Source organism: Micropterus salmoides, unplaced genomic scaffold (assembly GCF_014851395.1).
Source record: "Micropterus salmoides isolate LMB-PRFRI ecotype aquatic unplaced genomic scaffold, ASM1485139v1 Ms_hic_scaffold_23, whole genome shotgun sequence".
NCBI classification, from domain to species: Eukaryota; Metazoa; Chordata; class Actinopteri; order Centrarchiformes; family Centrarchidae; genus Micropterus; species Micropterus salmoides.
This window is the reverse complement of record NW_024041484.1, coordinates 16010875-16037601: the sequence shown is the minus strand read 5'-3', so window position 1 is coordinate 16037601 and position 26727 is coordinate 16010875. Positions and strand designations below refer to the sequence as shown.

The 26727-nt window shown below is 40.3% G+C and overlaps 1 protein-coding gene across 2 annotated transcripts in view; it reads right to left on the bottom strand.

Annotated features, from left to right (window-relative positions):
* Window positions 1-26294, bottom strand: part of iqsec3a (IQ motif and Sec7 domain ArfGEF 3a) — a 115199-nt gene extending 88905 nt beyond the window's left edge. For both annotated transcript variants that reach the window (XM_038738943.1, XM_038738944.1), the window contains exon 1: window positions 25692-26294. In XM_038738943.1, the coding sequence (XP_038594871.1) occupies window positions 25692-26278 (587 nt within the window). In that variant the 5' untranslated portion in view covers window positions 26279-26294. The remainder of the gene's footprint in view (window positions 1-25691) is intronic.
* Between the last annotated feature and the right edge of the window lie 433 nt (window positions 26295-26727).

The following is a 26727-nucleotide window of genomic DNA, read 5'->3' as shown; positions in this document are numbered from 1 at the left end:
AACGGCCCTTGGTACAGCCAGGTGTCTTTTACATTTACAGTACATACATTCCACTAGCAGTCAATCATCAGTTGCCACTGATGATTGACAGATGAAAACTGTAGAATATCAGTCAGTTAGGATACATGTAAGATGGGTTTCCTTCTTTTTTATTGAGGCATGTCAGAGGGAGAATAAAATCTCCAGATTAAGTGAAAGGCCACTTTTAATGTGCATTCCTTTGCTTTTGATGTGTTTGTCTGTGTTCACTTGATCTGAAAATGATATAAAGGGAGAGACACAGACAAACAGTACAATGGACTTAGTCTGAGTGTTTCATTGCCATGGAGATGGACACAAAGAAAGACAAGGTTTCACTGTTTCAGCACAGACAGACAGAGAGTGAATGTGTCACCACCATGGACAGAGACAGTGTGGAGGATCCATAAAAGATATTTGCTTCTGGAAAGTTTATTACTTTGAATCAAGGAGAAAATCCTAAAAAAATAAATTAAAAAAACTATGGCTACCACACATAGCAAAATTTGGTTGAAATTTTTATAAAGCAAGTAAGGCTACAACTTATTATTTTTATTATCCATTTGTCTGCCCTATTCTCTCGATTAATTTTTGAATGATCTGACTATCAGTCCAAAACCCAAACATATTCAGTGTACTATCATATACGACAATGAAAAGCAGCAAATCTTCACATTTCAGAAGCTGAAACCAGAGAACATTTGGCATTTCTGCTTAATAAATGACTTAAACATTTAAGACATTATCAAAATAGCAGATGGTTAATTTTCTGTTTCTGTTATTGTTAATCAATTGGCTGACCAATCTTTTTTGCAGTAATATCCTCTTTTGTCCTCTCATTTGTATCCACCTTCCAGCAAGGTTATAACATTTTAAAGTTTTACCCTACAGCTCACCACAATGTTGAGGTTGCGTTTCAAGAAGTATGCCAAGTTTTAGCACTTTTTGGCAAGTTTTCGCCTTGCCTGGGTTGAGAGTTTTAAGAAGCATAAAGGTGCACTCTCAGCTGCTAGGACAGCACATTTCTCTAACATTAATACTCACAGTTTCGAAAAATGTCCCCTGACACCTTTACCAGCCTTGTAACTGCTTCCAATCCTACAACATGTATATTTGACCCTATACAGTCTATTTTTTTAAGGAACTTATCCAACAACAATCTTTTTTGACACATTTCAACATGGCTTTCAATCCCCCCATTCTACTCAAACTTCCTTGACCAGAGTAGTCAATGATCTACTAATTACTGTTGATTCTGACTTAACATCATTGTTGTTGCTTCTTGACTCGAATGCAGCGTTTGACACCGTGGACCACAGTATACTTTTAAGCCACTTGGAAAAGCATATTGGTATCCAGGGGATGGAGCTGAGATGGCTTGACTATATATTTATCAAATAGAACTCAACGTGTTAGTTACAATTGTTTGGTGTACCCCAGGGATCAGTCCTTGGCCCTGTGCTTTTATCTATCTACAGTATATGCTTCCCCTTGGTGAATACAGTGTTATTTTCATTGCTAGGCTGATAATACACAGCTATATGAACTTGTGAAGCCTTTCCCAACTCTTAAATTTTATAGGCATGTCTATTAGTCTACTGGAAAAATATGGGCATTTGTATGAGAATCTGTATGTTAACACTGATGGATGTATTATAACATTACATGTTAAAGAAGCACGTTCAGTTGAAATCTTTAAATCAAAAGTGAAAACCTACCTTTTTTCACTTCATTATAGCCTAGAACGTAGACCTTCGTCTACATTCTAGGCTTATTATATACCTTATTATATATATATATATATATATATATATATATGTACTGTTTTTATTTGCAATGTGTATTGGGACCGTGCTGCATGATGATTCTGCACTTTAAATAAAATAAATTCATACGAAATGATTAACTGATTAAAGGAGAGGTTAGTTTGACACAGAAGTGCTTATATATTGATTTTAATGGGAAAACTGCAAAACTACTGGCATGTTTCAAAATGTGTCCTCCACCTTTTGGTTGATGATAAATAAGTATAATTTACAGGATAGTGAAAGAAGCAAGTCTACCAATAAAGCTTCAAAGCATTTTTTAAAAGACATTCCCTTATTTTAGTGGAACGTACTGTAGATATACAGTCATGAGTTCAGGTGATACTGAAATGTAGCAAGGAAAGGGCAAGGATATCAAATATTAATGTGTATGTGAGAAAGCTGTGGGTGCATTTGCTTTCCTCCCTCCATCAGTATGTCCTCTCCTTCAACCTGCCTCACATTCCTGACTTTCAGGCTTCATCCATCTCACTCTTTAGTATCACCCCCTCCCACCACTCTCCTGCTCTCCTCCTGTCCCTTTTACAATGATTTTCCATCACTCTCTGTGACTCCCCTTCCCCCTGTTCCGGGTCTTACAGGCACGGTGTGTTATGCAAGAGAGCAATTTGCTCAATTACTCTTGCTGTCAGAAGATGAAGCCAGTAAAAAAAAAAAAGCAGTCGCTTTCCATATGATAGGTCATATCCCTGGACACAGGACATGAAGAAGGACGGAGAGCAGAGAGGTGAGAAATAATGATTAGAAAGCAAGGCCAATACTCCCAGCAGCAACCACCACTCCATCCCTTTTCGCCGCTCTGGTGCCTTTTTATCTTCTGCCCTGTAGTCACTCTCCCTGCCCTCATCTTTTTCTGTTTCCCTTCCTGTCTGTCTCCTGGGAGAAGAGAGAGAAAACAACGAGACCAATATGTCTTCTTACATACCTCCTTCAAGAGCATGACTGCTGATTCATCTCAAGAACACTTCAATGTGTTCATTCTAACCACCTGCTCTCGGTGCTGTGAAGGTTTGAATTTTTATGCTAGGCAGTCTGAAACAGAGAGAAAGAACTAAAAAATAGAGGTTGGGGGTTTTCGACAGCAACAATAACAGACAGTGATAGCAATAACAATTCCCACTGTTAACGGCTCCTCTAATTGTGTTCGCCTTAACGACCATGACACCGCTGTGGCTGTTTTTAATAGGTCGAGAACACAGATGGTTTCTGAGGGGAAACAGATTACTGAGACAGTTGGAAACAGCAGAGCCACTTGTTCACACAGATAGGTGTATATTCTGCAGGACAAGGTATAAAGGTATATCTAGGTTAATATACACAAATCAATTGTGTTGCATTAATGCTGTTGTAATTTTATTTACTAGCTGAAAATTTACAGAAAACTTACCCAAACCTAATAAAGTCTGGGAATCACATCCACAGTGTTGGCCCCCTGGTAATTCTTCAGGATATGACTTAAACTTCTCCTATTACAAACATGCAAACTTAATAATGGAATATATTTTAGGACTTTTGGCTAGAATATCTTTTTCATAGAGTCACACAATCAGTGGCTTGAGTATACTTACATAGTTTTAACATTTTGAGGAATATGCTGATTCAAATTCATAACATTGTAATTTTACAGAGGTTTATGTCTTAATGCTAAACTAGGTTAATGGGCTGCTAGTGGTATCAACCTTCTCATCTATCTCTCAGCAAGTGAGCAAATAATCGTATTTCCAAAAATGGCACAATATTTTTTTTACCCATTATGGTTGGGGCAATGTGACTAATAATAGAACAGTATTTCTAGTTCTAGTAACTTACAACTCATGTTTATAAGAAAACAAACAGTGAAAAATGGTGTGAACTTCTACTGCAGTGACATACAGTACCTTACTGTTTATAGAGTTACCCTGGTCTTATTGGAGCTTAAATCTTTGGACAACAACTCTTTATCATAAAAAAAGCACAAAAATGCTGCCAGCTTACTTCACACCTATAAAATCTTTTTTTATGTCATAGTTTTGAGATGATCCTAGCACTACTTATGCAGCATTTTCCTGCTCTAGTTTCAAATGCGTGCGCTCACTTTGACATGCGTCTGACTTTGAGTGCTGACTGATATATAAAGACGGCATAATCTCAGACACTCCAAATGTGCGGAGTCGTCCTTTTCTTGACAATAGCATGGGGAAAAAAGCAGAGGGAATTTGAATTTAAACAATGGGTTTTATTGGCAAGGAGGGTGAAGCAGGTTTGGTTGCCTCTGATGATGACACTTGTAGATTATACAGACACAGTCGCTGCCATACTGACATATATCCACACTTGGACAAACTGTGTCAATACCATCCTTCCATCTATCTATCCCACAATCCCACAACATAGGTGCCATTCTTTGAGGGGCACGAATGGTCCAAAACGGAATTCTTGTTCACACAGACAACTATACCGCTGTTGACATCATAAACAAAGGTTGACTTTATATCATTAAGTGTATCTGCAGACTGACCTTAATCTCAGCCCAACGTCAATGCATCATGCCACCCACATTCCAGGCATCTAAAACTCCATTGCTGACTCCCACTCCTGTTTCTCTTTCCAACAATTCTAATCCCTGGCACAAGACTCGGACCATCATTCAACACTGATCAGTTTTCAGCATGATCTTTATCTAAACCCCCAGCTTCTCCTTCTGATCTCTGCCTCACTACAATCAATAGTCTCACTCTTAAAAGCCTCTCATTGTACTATTCAGGATGAATGGTGAACCTTCAATACCTCGTTCGGCCTGCTATTTCATTCCATCATCATCATAATGTCCATAATCATAACATCATAATGTTAACTAACTCCATCACTTATGCTCACTCAGTTCTCAAAACCAGAAAACCCATGTGGACCATAGCGATATAAACTTCTTCACCCAAAAGCTCCTGCGCTTCATTTCACACCCCGAATCAGGGATCTCTCCTGTGTTCCTTCATCCATCCCCTCTCGACCCTTTGATCCCTCCCCTTGACCCCTTCATCCTATCCTTCCCGAACCCTTTTGCTATCCGAATAAACTACCTTTTATGTCGCACAACTGTCTTTGTTAGTGAACACCATATTTAAGAAAAACACCTCACAGGAACTCTTTTTATCTTTTAAAGCACCTTCCTTTTGATTCATCTTAACTATCTGTCTCTTTCTGCTTTGATCTCTGGCCTCTCACAGTTTTTTCCCCATTTTGCCATATTTCTGCTCAGTTTTACTATCACCTCTATACCTCCACTCAAAAACAGCTTGAAAGCATCAAGTTTGATTTACGTGGGGACCTTTTTAAAAGGCACTTCTGTGCTACAGAGATAGCACATACCCGACCAAAACTGCATAAAAGTCAGCTATCATGGCATATATCAGGAATCTGTTCATGCTATAAACAAGCTGCACTGATATGAGAAGACTAGGAGCTATAATTTTCTAATTAATCTCTGCACTTCTTTCCCACACACACAGACGCACTCTTTGTAATGACGATCCACCCATTCCCATGTACAGGATTACAAAAACATTTCTTCTACATCAACAGGAATTCTTCTCCATGCCTTTGAATCAGAAAATTTGCTAACCCTTGCTTCTAGTTTCAAACACAGACACAGCACACAGCGTTTGATCAATGCGGGTGCTGAAGATTAAACTCAACTTGCATGACCTGCTTTCTGATCTTCCACACCACTGACTTAGTTCCCCTTGTGGCCTAAACTCGCTAATACCACCTATAAAAAATCTATAAGCTTTTATAAGCTCTTCCAACCACTGGGTCTGTTTGAGGGAGAATGTAATCTGCACACCATGTTTTCATTGTATTTTGTTTTAACTTCTCTTGTCTAATGTGTTTGTCAATGCGCTCCTCCTTGTGTTGAATTCAGCTTTACTGTGTCAATAGCTCTCCGGCTGATTCAATTCGGCTCAAGACAGAAAAAGATCTGTGTGTGTGCACTGAAGCGATACAGTTTGAAGCATGGGACAGAGAGGGAGAAGAAGGATCAAAGCTCGCAATAATTGAAGGATTAGTTTTCACAGACCATTTCCTTGGCAGTCAGGAAAGAAAATAGCTGCGAATATGTTCGCTCATTGAAACATAAACCATGCAATATTAAGAGTCTGCACCTGAAGGCCAAACATGGTAAATGCAAATACAATTGACCTTGGAGGAAGCAAACATAGTAACAACAGTGGTAAGGCTGAGGCATTATAGGTTGCATATAAGTGCTTCCTTAAAAAGTTTGTTTTTTGTGTGTGTTTGTTGCCATTATTTATTTTCCATCTTTGTTTTGGTGTAACATTTTGGAATAAATGAATTTTAGAGTCAAATCAAGAGCAGACTTTAGAAATGGAAAGAAAAACATTTATGTATATCAATAGTATTTTCAGTTCAAAATAAACGAAAACTACCTTCTATTGAAAACAGATTTCAAACCAAGCAAGTCTGTCAGTCATGCATACTTATTTCACGCATAGAAAAAGTTAAAACTAGAACAAGATACTTATAGATCGTTACAATCCTTGATGAATGATTTAGGTCAGTTAATATATCATATGCATTCCACAAGTCAAATCATCTCTTGGCAGTACGAGAAGCATGTTTTGATCATAAATAAAATAAAAAAAGGCACTTTAGATGATTCTGAAATACTTCAGCTCAAATTGGCAAATTGGCAGTTGCTGTAAGTGCTAGTTTATCACTATGCTTTACAGACTGAAAGTGTGTGGATTATTGGCAGAAACATTTCCTTGAACAAAATCAGACGTCGCTTGTACGAGCACTGCACCAATCTTACAAACACACACACACAGATACACACCTCAAAATTCTGTCCTGAAAGGCTACCATTCAATCCCTTTAAACACACACAGTGAATTAAAAAAAGCTTCTTTGAAAGGTTTACGTCAGCATGGACTCTTGGGCCATTCCAAGCGGCTTAGCTCATCTTCTGCAAGCAAAACTGAGAGAGCTGAAGATGGACGAGAGAGCAAGACCACTTTTCCTAAGAGAAAGCTAACAAAAGAGGACGAAAAAACATTTCGTTCTTGTATTCAGTCCCTTTAAAAGAAAACTCCTGACGATACCAGACTCAGGAAAGCAGCAAAATCTAACTTAATCACACTTTCCTCATTGTGACCTACTTGATTCCACTTGACACCATATATGAAACCATTTCACTATCATATCTTGAGATCACAGTTATAACACATAAGCTGGTTAGGTTTCAGAGCAAAAAGAAGCAAATGTGACATGTTTGAAAAAGCATCTGACCCATTTGAAGTTTTTTTGAATATTTACCAGGCCAAATATCAGCAGTGTCATTGGTTTTGGGATATTCTCAGCAGCTACATGAGTTCCGTAGAAGAAAAATTATACACTATCAAAAATATCAAAGGTAAATGTCAAGTTTTGATTTCATCCCCTAAAAATCAAAGAAAGAGTTGTTCTTTCAAGGCTCTCAACATTTTACACTCCTCTTCATCTCAAATCCCAACTGTTGGTCCCTCTTCAATAAAACTTAAAAGAGAAGCCTTTGACGGGGGAGGCAAAACAAGCAGAGAAGGAGAGAGCTGAGCCTGGGGGGAAGAACAGGAGTGAACCACTTCCTGCCGCTCACTTGTCAGAGAGAGCTCCTTCAGCTGAAAGGTTTCAAGCCTGACATTGAGCTGAAGTTTGTCTTTTAAAATGAAAATATGTTGTTCTTTAACCATATTTTTTGCAGCATAGTGACAGATGTGTTTTTAGTCTATACACAGTGGCAGACATTACAAACAGTCAGGGAAGAAGAGAAATTAAGAGTTAGCTTGCAAACATCGTTAGCTAGCTACTTTAACTTAAATTAATCTCATACTGCTCTAAAATGTAACTAATATGCATTTATATGTTTGTGTACAGGGTTGGGGAGTAACTGATTACATGTAACGGCGTTACGTAATCAGGATACAAAAAAAATGTAACTGTATTCCGTTACAGTACAGCAAATAAAGATGTAATCAGATGTAAGGGGACAACGGTGTGGATTTGTGCATTTTATATTAAATAAATTTGGAGCTACTCCAAATCCCTCTTTTCCTCTCCCAGAGAGGAGCAGGGGGGTTAAAGATCAACTTCAACAGACTGCTAAAGAGACCCCAACGGAAGAGGGGTGGAAAAGTTGCTTTCTCTAAGTGCTGTCCCTGACCATAAAACTGGCACCCTTTTGATTCCGAAGCTGATAACGCGGTGACTGACTGTTAAACTGACAAAAGGGAAAGTAACCAGAGATTACAAACAGCCTATCGGAAAGGCAGGAAATCCTAAACTGCCCCCCCCCCCCCCCCACACACACACACACACACACCGTGGCAACTGACCTTGCTCTGTGTTTCATTACCCCATCAAAGGGATACTCCTTGTCTCACCTAAGTGTGACATAACCCAGGAAGCCGAACTTTAAATAACCAAAGACTGGAGTCTCCAAAGACTCAAAGCATTTAATTAAGTTTAATTAAATCTTTTAGTTACTTGATTACATTTGCCTCTATTTGAGTAGTTATGTTACCATGTTGTTTCTATCTGTTGTTGATATTAGTGCTGAAAAGAATCTAAATAAGTTACCTTTGCAGTGTTTTTATTTTCAGCAAGGTTAAGGACACTCCGTCATTTAATGTGTAACCAATACTTGTTCACAATACTTTCTCACAAAATTCCTTTAGAAGTGATGATAAAGAAATGTCATACTATATAATCGCCGGCTTGAATTTAAGGCTGAATAACTAAATTCCCCAGTTCCTAAGAAGAGATGGTCTTGGATTAATCTAAGCTTTCCTCATGTAAGTGGACGAAATAAGTATTACATACCATCGTTAGAAATGCCGTTAATGTATAAATATCCTGACCAATAATGTGACAATTGTTTCCTGTTACCAAATGCTTAACTTAGAACGGTACAACCGTTTGACCATTGAGGTTTGATTGTGGAAAATATTTGATTATAATAGGCGCAAATAGAAAAAATTCTTTTCTTTTAGACATTAAGTTTAGAAAGGCAGTCCCTCGGGAAACCTGAAACGCCCTCTGGGGAACCACGCCCCAGGCAACAAAAGAGCGACACGCGACTTCGTTCGCTCTCTGCTCTGCTCTTCCCCTCGTGCCCTGGTCTCTCTCTGCTCTCTGGACGCTTCGACACGCAACGCCTAAGAGGTCGGCCAGCGCAACAGGCCTTTGTTCGCTTGAAGCTACACACGCGAAGTGCTGCGACATCGATCTGCACCTCAGTTTGTTTTATTTTCTTTCTTTCTTTTGTTTTGTTAAAGTTATCAGTCCGTTAAGTTACAATTCAGGAACGACCAAGTTCCATTTTAAGCTTTTTTGTTGAGCCAACTTCACCGAGGTCAGACCAAGCCACGTGCTCTTGCCAGCGGCAATGAAGGAAACCTGAAAACAGCCGAATTGCCAGACGGAGGACGGCGTTTTCTTCAGACACGGAGAACCCCAAGCAAAAAGCCAGGATTGGGCAGCTAGCGTGGGACCCGTGCAACAGGCCAAAACAGGCCGTCGACAAGCCGTAAGACCTAACAAACATTCGCTGATCAGAGATGTCCCGTAATGTTAATATTTCCTTTTAACTCCTAAACTCATAGCTTACATTCATTAGTTCTCCTCTGCCGTATGAGTCAAATGCTTCCCACAATCGAACCTCCATTTCTCATTGTTCAGCCATTGTTTATTTTCCCTGTATTTAACCACCCTTTTATATCGCATTAGTTAGAGAATAAATTCACTGTAATATAATCAAGAACTGTGTGTGTTGCCTATTTCCACATCCCTGCCAAGAGAATTGACCCTTTAGATATGAGACTGACTGATTGATTTAAGATAATTATTAGCGATTATTAACTAACTGATCACTAGTAATAATTGTATAATTATTAAAAGCTACCTAGAGGTCCGGAGACTCTAGGATTATAACAACTCCGGTGGTGCCCTGGAACGAGGAATAATTTTTTGATTTTATGAATATTAAAATTCATAATTGGGTATTAATTCTCATAAATTTATTAAAATTCATAACTAATTTAGCCATGCTACACAGATTACAGGTACATTGTGAAACACATTTTGTTATTTGCCTCCATATATGTTTTTATATACAGTCTATGTACGTGTTTCTGTAAAAACCTAAAGCTAGGGAGGGACGTGTTGCAGGTATTGATAGGCGTTTACAGTCGCCAGTAATGCCGAATGTGTGTTTACGTCCCCACCCCATCATGCAGACTCTGTGCAGACTGGTTCCAGCTCCCAGTGAGTGAACACGGCAGCTGGACCAGGACCGAGCACAGCCTCCGATATCGACAGAGGCCAGTTTGACCACTGGGGATACAGTACCGAAGGTGGTTTTCTTTCCGGGTTTGGCTCTTGGCAACCCGGGGCTGAGTAAGCCTATAGATCTGCTAGCAGCACGGCTAACCGACCGAAGCAACCAGCCACCAATACAGGCAGAATGGCTACAGTTAGCAGTTTAGCTAAAAGTAAAGCTATCACAGAGCTCTGTGTAAATCATCTCAGTAAGTTACTGGATTCCCTGTTGGTTGTTGAGGCTGTGTTCGGTCCTGTTCATGCTGTGTTCACTGGGAGGCTGCTGAGCGAGGTTTTGTTTCCCACTTGCCCGGCTACGGTTCCCAGTCAGGCGCCGCACACCGTGTAACTTAAACACCATTATAACATTACAGTCTATGATAAACACTAACACTCCCCCGGTGCTCCGATCTCCCAGTACGGCAGAGTAAGCGAATTTGACCAGTGGTTGCACAGCCAACTGAGCTAATAACAGCAGCTAGATAGCTTGTTAACTCACTTCAGCCACAAGTAAAGCTATCTGTCCATCATGAAACTCTGTGAATCACAGTGTTGAGGCAGAGCAGCCAGGGCACATCAGAGAGAAAACTAGCAAATTTTTTCTCCATATTTCTAATATTTCTCCATCAAATATGATCCACTTTCACCAGAATCAGTGAAGAAAGTTGTGTTTTTGTACAGTAATCAGTGGGGCCCGGCGAAACACTATGCTTCAGCAGCTTCATATTGTTTTCATTGGATACTAAATTAATACAAGTGCAGAATGAGTAATCAAAATTGTAAAATGGTTTTCCAAATGACAAACTTAAATATCATCAAGAATACCTACAAAACAATGTTTTTGTAATGAAAACTGCATTTTATTTAATGTTGCTTTAGTAAAATGTAGCCTGTTTCACAATGAAAAATAGTATGGTATGGAGTAATGTTTGTTGTACACAACATCAAAACATCAAAAGTGCACCACATGTGGCAAGCCATGTATGTGTTTATGTAGGAGATAAGAGTGAGAGCACACGCATGCATTAACATGAGTAAAACAGATTTGGGGAGCGCCTATTTACTGGATCTTTTCAGGGGCCCATTTATTTCTGTGGGCGGGCCTGAGTGACTTTATATCTGCACTGTGACTTCTTTCAGAGCATACAAACACCGTAAAGTACAGTAGTTAGTTAGTGGGCTGCTTTGAGCTGCTCTTCATTCTGCGCACTAACTTGTGCAATCTGCTCATGCAATAAGTCTGAAACCACTATTAGTGGAGCACGTAGCTCAGACATTTTTACAATGATATCACTAGAGAGTGAAAAAGTTTTTAAAAATCACTAAACGATACATTTCAGCTAGTAGCAGAAAAACAAAAAGAAATACAAAAATTGCAGTTACTTATTTTCCCATGAAAGCAGCAGATTTTCCTACTGTTCATCGAATCTCCAGCTGGTGCCTCCACTATTGAGCAGTTTTAGCAGCTCTCGTATCGAGCATCACGCTACACTGTTGCTGCAGGGCCATCTGCTGAAGACTTGGCAGTGGGTCAAATTTCACAGATATTTTCCACGCTTCATGCTGATGCTAGACAGCTATCAAACTGACGTGGTTGTCATAAATGAGCAAGGGCTTGGGCTGATGAGGAAAATCCCATCAACCAGATCAGCAACAGCAGCCATACATTTTGTGTGTAAATGATCATTTATATGGGAGGCACAGAACTTAAGTTTGTGGTGATGGTCCTGGTTTTCTGTGCAAGGAAGAAAAATACGTTTTTGTGCATAGATAGTAAAAGGATGAGGAAGAGATGTAGGCGGATGATGGGGGAGACATGACAAAAACATCACCCACATACAATAACTTCTTTACTCCAGTTCCCACACGTATGACTCATTCAGACTTAACGTCCTGCATATCTCATTTGCTTCTTTTAGGATTTGGAAGTTGAATCCTCCAATGACATCACTGATAGAGTCATCTGCTCCTCCCCCCGGCACTGCGTACCTGATGATGTAATCCTGGCATCAGGCATCACAGGGTTGACAGACGGGGCATTAGTGATATAACCACAGTGCAGGGGAAGGGCAAGATGCTTTTATAGTCATCTGATTGTGAAGACAATCTACTATGTGGCAAACCAAAATGCTTATTAAATGTCACAGGTAACACACCAACGAGGGACATACACACACACACACACAAAATTTTGTGCATAGGCAGTCATTTCTACCCGTGGCCTCCAGGAAATTATTAAATTCTACATTCAAACAGGCATTTCATGCAAGGTAACAATCCCCTCTCTGTTATATAATGCAACAAAAACGGCAGGAAAGCGTACAGACAAGTATAACATTTTAAAAGTGACACATATAAATCAAAGGTAATTGGATAAAGGAATGTCGGTCTACGTGTGTGAAGAATGCAAATGAATGATCAAGTATAGGGATAAATTAGTAGCGAACTGAATATGTACCATTTTTTCTCTTGCACAGTACAATAAATCATGCTTGAGCTTTGGCTGAGGCTTTGTGTGATGTGTCGGGAAGACCAGGAAAGCCGATTGGACATGCTGTGCCTGTTCCGATCAGCTCTGCAATGCCTCGCAGCCTTAGGTGGATGGCTTTGAACATTACTCTGGGTCGTAAAGTTAACCATACCTGACATTTCCCTAGGCAAGTGTGTGTCTGTGCATGGCGTGTTTGTTTGAGTATGCAATGCATCAGTGGAAAGGGAGATTAGGTTGGATATGGAATAATGGCCAACAAGGGAACCCCAATAATACTAACAATAAACATTGCTTATTTAAGGCGATATGTAAACTGTAAATCATACACACATGCACGTAAGAACCCTTAACAATGACCTAAAGAAACCTTGCAGTTGCAACTTGAGCTAGAGCCAAACAATCAATCTTTTTTATATTAATTTAGAATCGTGCAATTTTCATTCTCAAAAAGCTGTGTTAACATTTAGTTAACATTCCTGTAAAATTAATGCAAAACGCCTGTTCAAGGCATATCCAAAGTAAATTGAATGTAGTTCTTGAACCATTTGGAGTATATGCATGGTTTTGGGCTTCTCTGAAAGATAACACTGGAGTGACTGGAGTGTCTAACCCAAAAGTCAGAATGCATGTAAGTGCTACAGGAATTGATTAATATAAGTTTAAACACACTAAAACTAATATATTTTTCATTTCCGCTTGAAAATGCTTGCTAACAAATGCATGCAAACAACTATTACTATTACTGTTACTTATTAGCTGGAAAACACTGTAGCACCACAGGATGAAGCATTACCTAGTCCTAGTTTAAATTTCATATCAATACCATGAAAAATGACTATTTTACACAGGTTTTTCTGAGTGTATGTCTTAGCGTATTTTTTCAAAAACAGCACCGCCCCTTGGCAGCATGCAGCTGCTGCGGTATCGCTCCGTATTAATCGGTAGCTCGACGCAGTTGTGTTTTTTTGCTGGTAGATCATGAACTTCCTACTTAAAGCTGGATATAGTTATTTTCAGAATTTTATTGGCTATGCGAAGTTCCAATCATCGGCACAATTGCTTGCGGCACGAAATAATAGGGGCTGGCCCTTCCTTACAGCGCGGGCTCTCGTTGGCTATCGTAGATGTTTACATTCAAATCGGCGTTATTATGGTTATAATGACAAAAGAGCCACGTCTGCCAGCAAATATGAAATGATGTGGCAGCAGTCCCTGGGGATTTATTGATGGAATAATGTGTTTTGGACTAAATGTTTTTACTGGATTGGATCATCTGGACCTTTGACAACGTAACAAGACCATTTTTGTTGGAATACAGTCGATCGGTGGATTACTATGAGGCTTCATAGGTGAGTCGCGTGAATTTTGCTTGTACTGGTTGGTCTGACAGAAGCGCTGATTGAACTCGCTGTGGTGATTGTATCTTGAAATGGTTTGCATTGGTCGAATCACGAGGATTTTAGCTTTCAAACGGTGTATCATATGAGTATGAAGTTAACATAGCAGTTGTGTGCACATACCGAAAGCTGCCGCCAGGACCTGACGGCCCGTGGGCGGGCCGTTGGAATGTTAAGAGGTTAAACATAACACAACAGTATCTTAACAAGCTGTAGTGAATAAAAGTTTAAGTCAGCGACTATTGATTTCACCAAATGTAAAGACAAAAGTCACCAGTAAATTTATTCACCTGTATTAACATAATTAAGGTTAAACTGGGAGTTGACAAAACAAACAAATAGTTCCTCATGTTTGCTCTGTCTGTACGTTTTGGTCAAAGGTTTTTGGGATGAAGAAACACCCATTTGTATAATTTTTGACATTTGAAAAATTAAGGACTGAGTTAAGGAGTGTCTTTCTGCAGTTCATAAAAGACTAGCAGAGTGGTGTGTCTTCTGAATATAAAACTAGCACGTAGCTAGCAGGTAGCTCAGCAGTTGTAAATTACACCCAGCTGACGTCTGAGTCTCCCAGTTAAACTTCCAAGCATATCATATGATCATTTTTAAGCTTTTTCGCCTTAAGAGCTCTGAATTGAGACCTCCAGGATTTGGGGCTGTGAAGTAGTCTGTCCTGTCAGTCAGTGAAGCTGATGTAATTGTTATCACAAGCAGCTAAAGTGCAGATTTGAGGCTGTGAAGTATTCTGTCCAGCTAGTCTAAGAAGCTAACGTTGAAGTTAAACGTTAACATTAAAGTTAAAGTTAAAGTTGCAGCCATGTCCATCTGTGAAGAGCTGTTCCGTAATCTCAAGAGCTGATTTCAAAACATTGTCAGATGTTACCAGCAGTTTGTCATTATTATCATAATTGGCCAACTATACAGCTGTTATCAGTTAATACTGTGTAATGCCACTTTTGAATGTCATGGTTATATTTGAATATTATTAAGTAATGTCAAGTGTGCCTCTTTTATCACCAACACTTTAATAAATGTGAGCTAAATTTTTTTGACAGAATACTATGCAAGTTTACTTAGAAATTGACTTTTGTCTCACTGAACCCCCTCGTTGAATGCATACATATGCACACACACACAGATGCACACTGGTACACATGGTGCAAAACAATTAGGATTGTATGTGAGGGATTTTCAGCACTAAGCTCTCAGGAGGTGAAATCTCTGCGACAGATGGGTGGACATTTTTCCATAACTGCACACAGTACCTTCTTTCAAAAATCCGTTTTCCCTGAGCTGCAGAGGTCATTAGCTCACTGATCAATGAGAGTTGTGCCACAGCATTATCTGCCTTTGAGGAACCCTACCATCTTAGAGGGGCAAACACTAGAGTAACAGTGCAGACTATGAGTAACACACTGTTAAATTATGCATAATTTTCAAGACATTTGTGAGTGTTAGTCAATGGTAAACACATCTGTTACGTTACAACACCATGTACGTTAGCAGCTGCTAACTGACAGCTAATAGCACGCTTTGAGTTGAAAGATAAAACTGGTTGTAATGCACTAGAGAGCCATTAACAGAGTGTGATATGAGGGATGTATTATCAAGTGCTATACTTATCACATCTTCATGTTATCACTTTTACTTCAACAATAACAACTGTGCCAGTGTTACTGTATTATAATTGTATTGTTGATCAGCAGCTGTTAAAGTGGCAAGCTCCTTAAAATAAAATGTAGCCTAATTGTTTGTTCACCAATGATAGTCTTTTATGTAAATGATAGGAGAGATTAGTTTTGATAATAAATAAATAAGTAGGCTATATCATCTTTAAACATAATAAAACTTGTAATTTTGACATTTCTATCAGACTAATGATAATAAAACTGTAAGGATGTGCAGAGTAACAAAGGGAAGGAGCTTTGATTATTTAGTCAATTCTGCTAACATTATGCAATCAGGTTGAGTGACGCCAGATGACAACACTGATGGCATTTCCATTTGCAACCACAATGCTGAAATATGCGGTCTGCATACTAATGACACACACACACTCTCACTGATTGCTCATTAGGCCTACTGTTCATTTGCATGAAGAAGAAATGAAATGCATCAGTCAGATGTGTGAATAATTTACCTCCAGCCGTGTAAGAGGTGACTCCCTATTCATCTTGTGAAACATGACTAAAAGCAAAAACATATTAAAATGTGCCGTAATGTGGGTGTGTAATATTTACATATAAAAGATGATGTCATCTGAGGCACCTGGAAGTGTCAAGGACGTGGATGATACGTCTGTCTATCAGTGAGTTGGCATCTTGCCAGTTACAGCGGACTGCCAGTTGGGAGCCATGTTTAAAATAAAATAAAATTTGTGGTTGGGCCAAACTTTGTCATTTTGATTGATTGAGAATCATAGAGGCAGAGGACGCTGAAAAGAAACTGTTTTGCATTTTAGCCAACTTAAGATGAAAGTGGGACAACATTTGGACACTTCATCCCTGTGAGGCTTCTCAGTGTGATTTGTGAAATGATTCCGGCCCTGTCCTATTTTTAATCTGTCTAATTATTTACCCTGTCTGTCATTCTGTTTTTGTATTTACATTATGTACCTTTTTTAACCATGTTCTCCATTATCATCTTCCCCTCTAGTTCTGAACAAAATATCTGGCAACCTAAAAGGTGCAGAAAGGCAGCCAAAATATACCACCAATCAAAAGCTGCTTGCTAGAACTGACACACATAATTAGTAAATACATCCAAAGAATTATATTTTTTTGTTATCTCCACCAGGCATAAGCCTTTGGATCGTGTGTGTCTTTGTCCAAGGCTAATCTTGCATACTACTACGACACATCAGCCTAATATCTTTTGTGCACATTTATGACTATATGCTCAAGGACCTCTCACTTCCCTTAACTAGGCGGAAGGTAAGTATGTTAGTTAGTCAAGTTATGAATGTGAGGTAAGTTAAACATCCATCCATCTATCCATCGTCAACCGCTTATCCAGCTTACAGGGTTGCGGGGGAAGTTAAACATAACTTGTGCATATAAGTTAAAAAAAGTCAACATTGACCTGTGTTAAGTCTTGTGTTTATCTGACCCATTTATCCACCCCGACTTTGTCCCTCCACAGATTTTTATATAACATCGCCTGATATTTTTTCTCTATGACATACATAAAATGACATGCCATCTCTGCACAATATAAGTCAGAAGATACTAGTAAATGGTGTGACGTACATGATGTGCAATGACACAAAAATCACTTAAGGGATTGGCATGTTATTCACATGCCCTCTGGTGATCCCAGACTTTTTATTTAATGAATTGTTTTCCCATGCTTCCAATCACATTCCTGAGAAATACATATTTGGCTTATAGTAATTCTACACCATTTGCAAAGAGTAGAGTGTACTTATTTATTTATATTCTGCAGTATAATCTAATTTAATAATGGTGATATATTCGCTCAGACCAACAGAGGTGTCCCGTAAGCCTAAACAAGTTACATCCTTGAGTACCATACACCCAACACCTGAATGAAAAAAGAAAATGAAAAACAGAAAAGGATCCCATATATCCCCTTACAGCAGCTGTTCTCTGGTCATTTTAACACACAAACACAAAAATAAACACAATCTTAATACACACACACACACATGAACACACATGGCTGGATAACCGACAACTGGGACTGTCTTTTGCCTTGCTGAACTTGTGCATGAAAACAGCTAATATTCTACCACGGAGACAGGAATCACCCGGCAGCTACATCCACTGAGAAATGAAGCAATTTAAAAGCACTACGCACCAAATGTGATATTCATGATTTGGATTCCAGCAGCAGCCGAGCCAAGCCAGCCTGTCATAACCGAGCAGACGTGATTCCCATTCAGACAGAGGGGAGGGGAAGCGAAGTAAAGAGCAGAGGTTTGCAGGAGAGGAGGTTCCAACTCTCGAGTAATGGTGTCAGGAAGGAAAATTACAGACAGGAGGACAGAGAAAGAGCAAGAGAGGTAGGCCTATAAATTGGACCAATATGTCCATTTGAATTCCTTGCATCTATCATCCACCCATCTACTTTTCTCTGAATCTCTCACACTGTACTCTATTTGCCCAGCATCAAAGGCAGACGGAAAAAGTTTGTGCGATTAGCATAGTGGAGCATTTAGCCACTAAAAATCCAGATATGTCCTTTAGGCGTTGGTGGAGACCAAAACAGAGAAAAAGAAAACAGGGAATATTAGTATTACACTCATCTGGTGGCCACAAACACGACTCCAAATGGATGCTGATGTTGCTCTATGTATTCTGAATGTCTTAGTAGGAAACTCATTTGCTAACAAATTCACCATAACAACTTCATAAGGTTGTCAAATATCAGTGTTGGCTTTTTACAGCTTGTGCTGCTACCCCAGGTCACCAAAAATAAAGGTAATTTTAAAACAAATGACAGATATAACTTTGCTTTAGTACAACGTCAAACATAGGTCAGTGTGGCTCTAACGTTTAACCTTGTGTAGGTTGTGCAGTAGATTGTGCAAAGTAAAACCTAAGTATATTATTTAGATAAAAAAGATTTTTTTAAAATAGCTTGGCCTTAACACACGGATATAGTACCTGGAGATCAAGGCTAGTGTAGCTCTAAAGGATTAGCACAGCACTAAAGCACCAGGCTCATTGATCTGAGAGCATCAGAACAAGGACAGACTGCAGTATCCAGCAGGCACTCAGCGGGGATACACTGTAATGTATGTATGTGTGAGTGTGTGTGCTGAACCCCCCAAAGAGCTATCTGTACAATCCCGGTTTATTCCTGACGGCGATGGGGCGCAGGCAGGAGATGGCATACATTCTGCTCTCCAGCTGGTACAAGGCCACTAGGAGGAAAACGAGGTGGTCGGCGCAGAGGAGAGTCACGCCCAACATAGACAAACATGCAGGCTGCCAGGTGGCATGTGGCATTTTAGGGTTTGTATGCATTATTGAGGGTTTTGTGTGTAAGAGCAATAGCTTAATATATCTGCAAGAGTGTGTGGGAGGCTGGAAAGCAGCAGAGAAGCACCTGAAGCGATATGTGAACTCTGGGATTTCCACCTCAGGCAACAGGTTTGCTGCCTGTCACACATGCACGCGCCCTCTATGCACATAAACACACCACCTTGCCTACGCTTGTCACTCTTCTTGACTCCCTCCTCCCCCGGACACATGGTCCAATCTTCACACACTCTCGTTCTAACACACACACAGCAGCCCCCAACCTGTATACAGAGAACCAAAGGACAGGGTGGAGTGAACGGTCCAGCCCAGCCAGGAGATGAGTTAAGTGGTGGAGAACCTGATGGTTAGAGGATGGCATTGAATACTGATCCAGACTACAGAGAGCTGGCTACTGTAGCATAAACAGGGAGGTGAGGAGGGGGAATGGAGATAGGATGGGCTGGTGGAGAAGAAGAAATTTAAAAATACACAGTCACGTTTAGATGACGAGACAAGGGCAGTGAAAGACGGAGAAGGAGTAACGAGGAAGGTGGACAATGGTATCATATTTGGGTTGGAAACAGGGAGTCAAAGATTGCGTGGAAAAGAGAATATGAAGAATGGAAGCTGAGAGTGGGAGGTGCAGTTGACAGAGAGAGGAGGAAGAAAGAGGAGTCGACAGGATTGCTGAAGGCTTCTCTCAGATCACACATGCCCCTCAAGAATCTTTCTCAGACTGAGTAACACAATTGCAACACTTCACATTCTCCGTCTGAGAAGTTTGAGCTCCTACCAGAGCGGAAGTCTGCTAGGGATGGAAACTACTTTTCAACCACATTCACTGTTCAAAAGTTGAAGGCAGCCTTGATTTGCATACTTCAAATTTTGCCACTGGAAGAGATGAGGTATGCATGATGTGAGTGAGCGAGCATTTCATTTTTCATTTAAAGCTTCGAAAATGGATTCTCTGCTTCCTTTCAATCAAGCAAAAACACCTATGAGCTGGGGAAACAATGGTTAAATTGGAAAGCAGTACATCCCAGTATTATTTGTTTCCTTAGTTCAGGGTTCCCGCGGCTCCTTAAAAAGTCTTAAAAGGTCTTAAATTGAAATCGGGGGAAATTAAGGTCTTAAATTGTCTTAAATTTACCATAAATTTGTTGTAGGCATTAAATTTAACGATGGTAAAACGCCTAATTAGCGTGTATTTCTATGATTCTTTTTTAGTAACTGACAATGTTACGTTTACGTTAGCTGCATACGTTGACGTCTGGTTGCGTGTCATATTATCGTCAGTTGTGGCTGCAAGATTGGGAGACGCAAGTTAAAGTGGTTGGAGGAAGATCTGATCGTTCTGTCTAGCTCAAGCAACTGTGGCCTACATCACGTCCTCCTCTCATTTGCGCAGGTCCAAAAAATTATCTATAAATACAGGTTAAAATAACTTTCTAAAGTATGTCTTTCACCGTGATTTGTTTTCCTCCATGGAACACCTCTCTTTAACGGTGCGCCTGTGTATTAGCTCGGCCGGAAAGTGAAAGAGAAACTTAAGTTTGGTCTGGCATCGTTTTCTTGCTACCTTTCTTTATAATGTGTAAGTTACTCTTACACAGCAGTGCATGAGTTAGGGCTGGGCGATATGGACAAAAATAGTAAAATAATTATTTAATCTTTTTGTTTTTATTATAACTTTAGAGGGTGATTTTTTCTCCTGAGTGCAAGTTAAAGAAGCCAGATGGTTAATTGTGCTTTTAAACTTTTTTTTATGGTCAGAACATGACAAATACTTGATGCCAAAAAGCAGCCTGGTATCAAAGGTAGAACAATCAAAACAACAAATATGCACAAGAAAAATAAAGTAAAATCTTTTTTCAGTCCCTTGTCCTCAACACAATAAATATCTTAATAGAAAAGAAAGTGCTAATTCGTTTGTGATTCAACATTGAACATTTGTTATATTGTTATTAAGGAAGATTGTATCGCAACAATTATCATTATTGTTTTATTGCCCAGGACCTAGTTCACGTTCACAGACACTATCAGTTCACCAAAAACATGAGCATCAACACTGTTTGAGTACGTTCATGCACAACACTGACACACTGTTTAGGCGCCTGTATGCACTGTCAGACTATTTTATTTGCAGAAGACTGCGACTGGTACATATTTCCACCCAAGCAGTTGTATGTGGATAGACAACGCATTTGCATCCATGCGGTCATGGTGTCCCTGACCACCTCCAGATGTCATTTTGCTGATTGGATCACATCTGTCCTCACTGCGTCTCGGGTGCATTTACACATGTACTTTCATGTGGTCATGTGCTACCCGATCAATTAATTTTTGGCATTAATAATTTAATGCCAGTTGTAAACAGCCTCTATGTTCCACGATTCGGAATATGCAAAGACATTCACCTCTGGTGAAAATAAAAATGCCAAATATGGCAAATTGTTTCAAGATTTGAGGTCTTAAAAGGTCTTAAAAAGTATTAAATTCCACTTTTAAAATGGTGCAAGAATCCTGTAGTTCCCTAATTCGACAAGAGAATGTATCCATGTTAATATTGCTAGGCCCATGATACCTTGCATGAATTATGCAACAGGTGACCATAGCTCTGCCTTCCATTATCAAGGGATGGGAGGACAACCTGGAGCATTTCCTGTGGCTAACGTACAGTAGCATATTTAGCTACTTTATTGATTCCATTTCTACCAACAGTAAAGCAAAGGAGGTGGGATAGAACCTTATCTATCTTACCTAGCTAATGCTATGCTAATATAGTAACATAGTTTGTTAAGCTATTTGTATTTCCTCTGAAGTGAAGGGCAAAGGTATGATCACATTATCCTGCATAAAGTTCAACATTTTGGGAAATACGGTTTCTTGCTGAGAGTTGAAAGTTGATAAAAAGATAGAATACGCCTACTAGTGTTGTAGTCAAGACCACCCAAACCGAGACCAAGTCAAGACCAAGACTTTTAGGGGCTGAGACCAAGTCAAGACCAAGACCGAGGGAGGGAGGGACCAGTTCCCCACATCACATGACACACAATAACATGTGGAATGAGATCATAGGTACTTCTCAAATTCATCTGAAAGATCCACATTCCCATTAAAACACCCACGTACAAACACTAAGGGCTGAAATCAACGTAAGCATCTTTATTCAACACTCCTTTTCCATGCCTACCATCGCGGGTAGGGTGACAGACGTTAACAGTAACAACACATTTTTAATTAGGGTTATTGGTTATTTATTTGAAATAATTTGAAGCAATAATTTTGCATCCAAGAAAAGTTAATACATCAGACAATGCAAAAGCAATTTATTCATATTCCCAAAGTTATGGTCTTGACTGGTCTTGAAATAAAATCCTGAGTCCTCAATGTCCGAGACAGAGACAAGACCGAGAACAAATGCTGTCGTGACGAGACCAAGACCATCAAAAAGTGGTCTTAAGACCGGTCTCGAGACCAAGACTGGTCTCAAATACTACAACACTAAGGCCTACTACTCTCATGTTGGTATGCTATATTTAAAGATACCGCTAGTAGCCAGGTTAACTAGCATAACACAAAGAATGGAAACTAGGAGAAACAGCTAGCCTGAATCTGTACAAAAAGCTAAGAATAAACAAGTCAAATTGCTGTTTTACAGGGTATTTGTGGGGGGTTTGTACAGATTAGGTTAAATTACACGGCTGCTAGCAGTAGCTTCATATTTACTGTAGGCTAACACAGATGAGAAGATCGATACAACACGAAACTACTTCATTCCCAAAATGTCAAACTTTTCCTTTAAGGTGTGAGAGGAAAAGGACAAGAACAAGGAAAGACACCTGCACCATACCGCTAACTCTCGCACACGACAGTTCAGTAACCAGAAGTCGCGTTCATAATTCACACAAGGTATCATGGGGCTTTAGGAATAATGTGCACCCTCTTTAGAAAGTTTGTGACATGTCCCTGTCATCCACCTGTTAACAGAAATGTATTACTTCTCCTGCAGCACTGACAGAACAGCCATATACCATCTTGTCTGAGCAGGATCAATGCAATAAGTGGAAAAATAATGCTGTTTCACGCCTGCTACCTTTCATGTATCACTGCTTTTACATAAAGGATAAGAAAATGTACAGTATGCTGTCTCTCGAGCTCTCTGCCGCTCTCTTGTATTGTTCATTCATTCTACAAAACTGTCAGGTCGCATGGTTGGTAAATCACGAATGAACCCACTTATCGAATCCCCCTGACATTTATTTAGTAAAACTCTTATCATGTGGGTTTGTCCATGCCTGGGTGAATCCATGTCAAAGCAGTTGTGTTTTTTCTGGTACCCATGCTAATGTATACTATTCCTGACCCGCGCTCTTTAGGAATTATGTCTTAATGGCATGATAAATCAATCTGGATTAACAGCAAACAATGCAAATGCAGCTGAGTGGAACAGATGGGGTTGTGTGTGTCACTGTGTGCGTGGATGTGTCTCTGGCAAAGACAATTCATGTGACCTTGATCGTAGCAAGCAAATAGCAGTCAGCACAATGGACAGTTATGAAGCCCATACAGTGCAAATAAAAAGTAAAAGATTGCATGTTTTATTGTTTTCCAGCACTGAACCTAAGGGGATTTAATGTGGGGTTTTCAGCGCTAATCACAAACGCAGTGTAGATGCCTCTCTGCATCTGTAATTCAAGGAGATCATGGAGAAAACCTGATGCAGTGTGCAGCAGGAAACCTGCGACTTTGGGGGAAGATTGTTTTTCCAGTAAGAGAATCACACCAACCATAAAGCCAAAGCTACACACAAATGGCTTCAACACAAATAATTTGAATGTCTTTCCCATCAGACGTCACCACTGCAAAATTTTAACTAATACTAATAAAATTCAATACAGAGAGTAACTGAGGACATTTTATACAACTTCAAACGTTATCTTCACTTGATAGGAATATGTGTATTGTGATCCGATGTACCACCTAGATTCTACTTTACATCAGTATAAATATATAAGTGTCAGTAGGTCCTGATAGATAGATGCAGGATAAATTCTTATTCTATATACCACTTTATACTCTTTACAACTTTCCGGAAATTCCTTTAAGGCTGAAACTATTTATCAAGTAATGGGGCTGGGAAATGGCTTCACGAGTAATTGATTATGAAAATAGTTGCTGATTCATGAGTCATTTGACAAACTGATTATTCACCTATTCATTTCAGGTCTTTTGTTTTCTGCAAAATGGGACTAAACAGACTGAATAACTGAATTTTCATGACATCAACTCTGTATGACACCAGAAACTTGAAGTATAGATTCAAACGTATCAAGGCTTAGTAACTCTGGGCTGAGGCTGAAAGGCTGTGGTTTATAGGCAACTGTTAAGTCTTTCTGTCTTTGCTTTTATTTCCTCCAGATATGCTCTTCCCAGTCTATGAGGAACGAGCTGTTAAAAGTCTGTACAATCAAACGTGATCATACAGTAGCTGTTTGTTTTTTTATTTGACAATGTGAAAATGCTGTCGCAAAGTCAGTGATATGCCTTCAGGAGAAGGCATTTTATTTGCTTTTAAAATGTGTGTCTACAATGTCACCACGCTCTCAGGGCACCTGTGAAATCGCTACCTCAGCTGAGCCTAAAAACAGATGCATTATAAAGAATACTCAGCTCATTCCACATTCAAAGTGTGGACGCACAGGAAAACAGAGCACTGCAACTTCACAGGGAAAGGGACAGCAAATCTACAGGGACAAAGTTGAGCAAAATGTTGAGGGTGTCATTTTGCCAAACTTCTGTTCCGTTACAAGTCACCCAAAAATACTTTATCTCCAGTGTTTAGTCCCACCCAGTAGTGACAGTCAAACCACCACTGTTAAAATGCCAGTGTGGGTCCTCAAAATCAATATCCATTAAGCATGCAATAGATTTAACAGGGCAACAACCGAGTGAATAATGTGAAAATTCAGGAGGAGCTTGAATTACCTGTCAGGGTATTAAGCCGCAGCTTGTCAAGGGAAGTTAATCAAATGTAAATTACGTACAATCCAGCACAGGACTCATACAGTGTCTATCATCTGATTGTACATAATTTTTACTGGATTGCATATTTTTCTGTTTCTTTAATAGTTTCCCTCGAAAATGTTCCCAAATTTCAGCTGGGACCCTTACTTGGGCTATGGCATTAAATCTGGTGGCCCTTGAGGATGTCACATTGTTTTCTGCCAGACACATATGCTATATTTAGACAAGGAAATTTGCCAGAGTACACTGCAAAAATATCCATCTTATTAGGGTCACTGAATGTAATATTAAGTCTTCCATGTGTGTTTTATGAGGCAGGAGCAGAAGCCCAAACAGTGGGGTGAAAAATGTCACTTGTGTAGTTTCTAAGCTTTCAGTAAAAGGTCATGTAGAAAAAAGGCAAATGACCACATGGTTATGGAGATTTAAAAAATCTAGTAGCTGATTTTCATCAAGCGCTGATTATAGGAAGGTTTTTTGTTTGTTTTATCTGAAAATGCAAATTCGAATGGTCGTCATAATTTACTGTAAATCTCTAATTAAGATGGAGATTTTTTTTTTTTACAGCGCACACAGCACAAAAGCTACTTACTCCGCTTTCCTGGCCAATCCAACTGAGCGGCAGAGAGCGGTGGGAGTCTGCGGAACCAGGGTCTTGCAGCAGGGGCTCCTCTTGTTCTCCTCGGCGGGGTCCGGGCTGGCTTGGCTCGCTTTGGGTGACTGCGGCGAGGTGGGGACGAGCTGCAGCTGCTGCGGGTGGTGGGAGGACGGCGCAGGAGGGGTCGGATGATGCTGAGGCTGGGCTGATAGAGCGGGAATCTGCTGCTGATGCTGCTGCTGCTGCGGCGGCGGCGGCTGCTGCTGCTGCTGTGCCTGCTGGCCCAGGTGAACGGCAGCTTTGTTGCTCCCCGGGTGCTGATGGAGGTGAGCCGGCGCCTGGGGACTGGCGCTGCGGTGAGTCGGGTGATGGTGGTGGTGGTGATGCTGAGCGGGCTGCTGGACGTAGTGATGGGGGTCCCGCAACTGCCGGTTCTCTCCTATCAGGTCTTCCACCTTTCGCTCGAGTTCGTCGATGCGTTGGCGCTGCGTCTGGATCAGGCTTTGTTGGTTCTGGACGATAGTGGTGAGCTCCTTCAGGTAAAGAACGGCTTTCATTGGATTATCCAGCAGGCTCTCCATTACTGACTGTAGCTGTAGCCGTAGCTGTAGCCGTGTGCCTGGCTATGTTGACGTCTGCTCCAGCTGTTTCTAGCGCTGCGAACCGTCGATGAGGCCTCTGAACAGTGCGTAACCGGGATGCTCTGGCGGCCGTCTGACGCCTCTATGATCTGCTGGGGTTGGTTAGTCTCTCTCTCTCTCTCACTCTCTCAACCCCCCCCCCTCTCATTCTCTCTCGATACTTGGTGAGGATACCAGAAATGGTGCTGATGTAAGGGGAGGATCATCATCAGCGGAGTACGGAGGCGGGGCCGTAGTGGTCCGGTGATGTCAACACGCAGGGGAAAAACATAGCGAGTGAAGCTGTTTTGCAAGTTTCAGAGGTAGACTGCATCTGCAGATTTTAAATCTCATAGCCTAAAATGTGTTTTGGCCAGTCTCTTCCCCAGCAGGACCCACTTCACTGACTA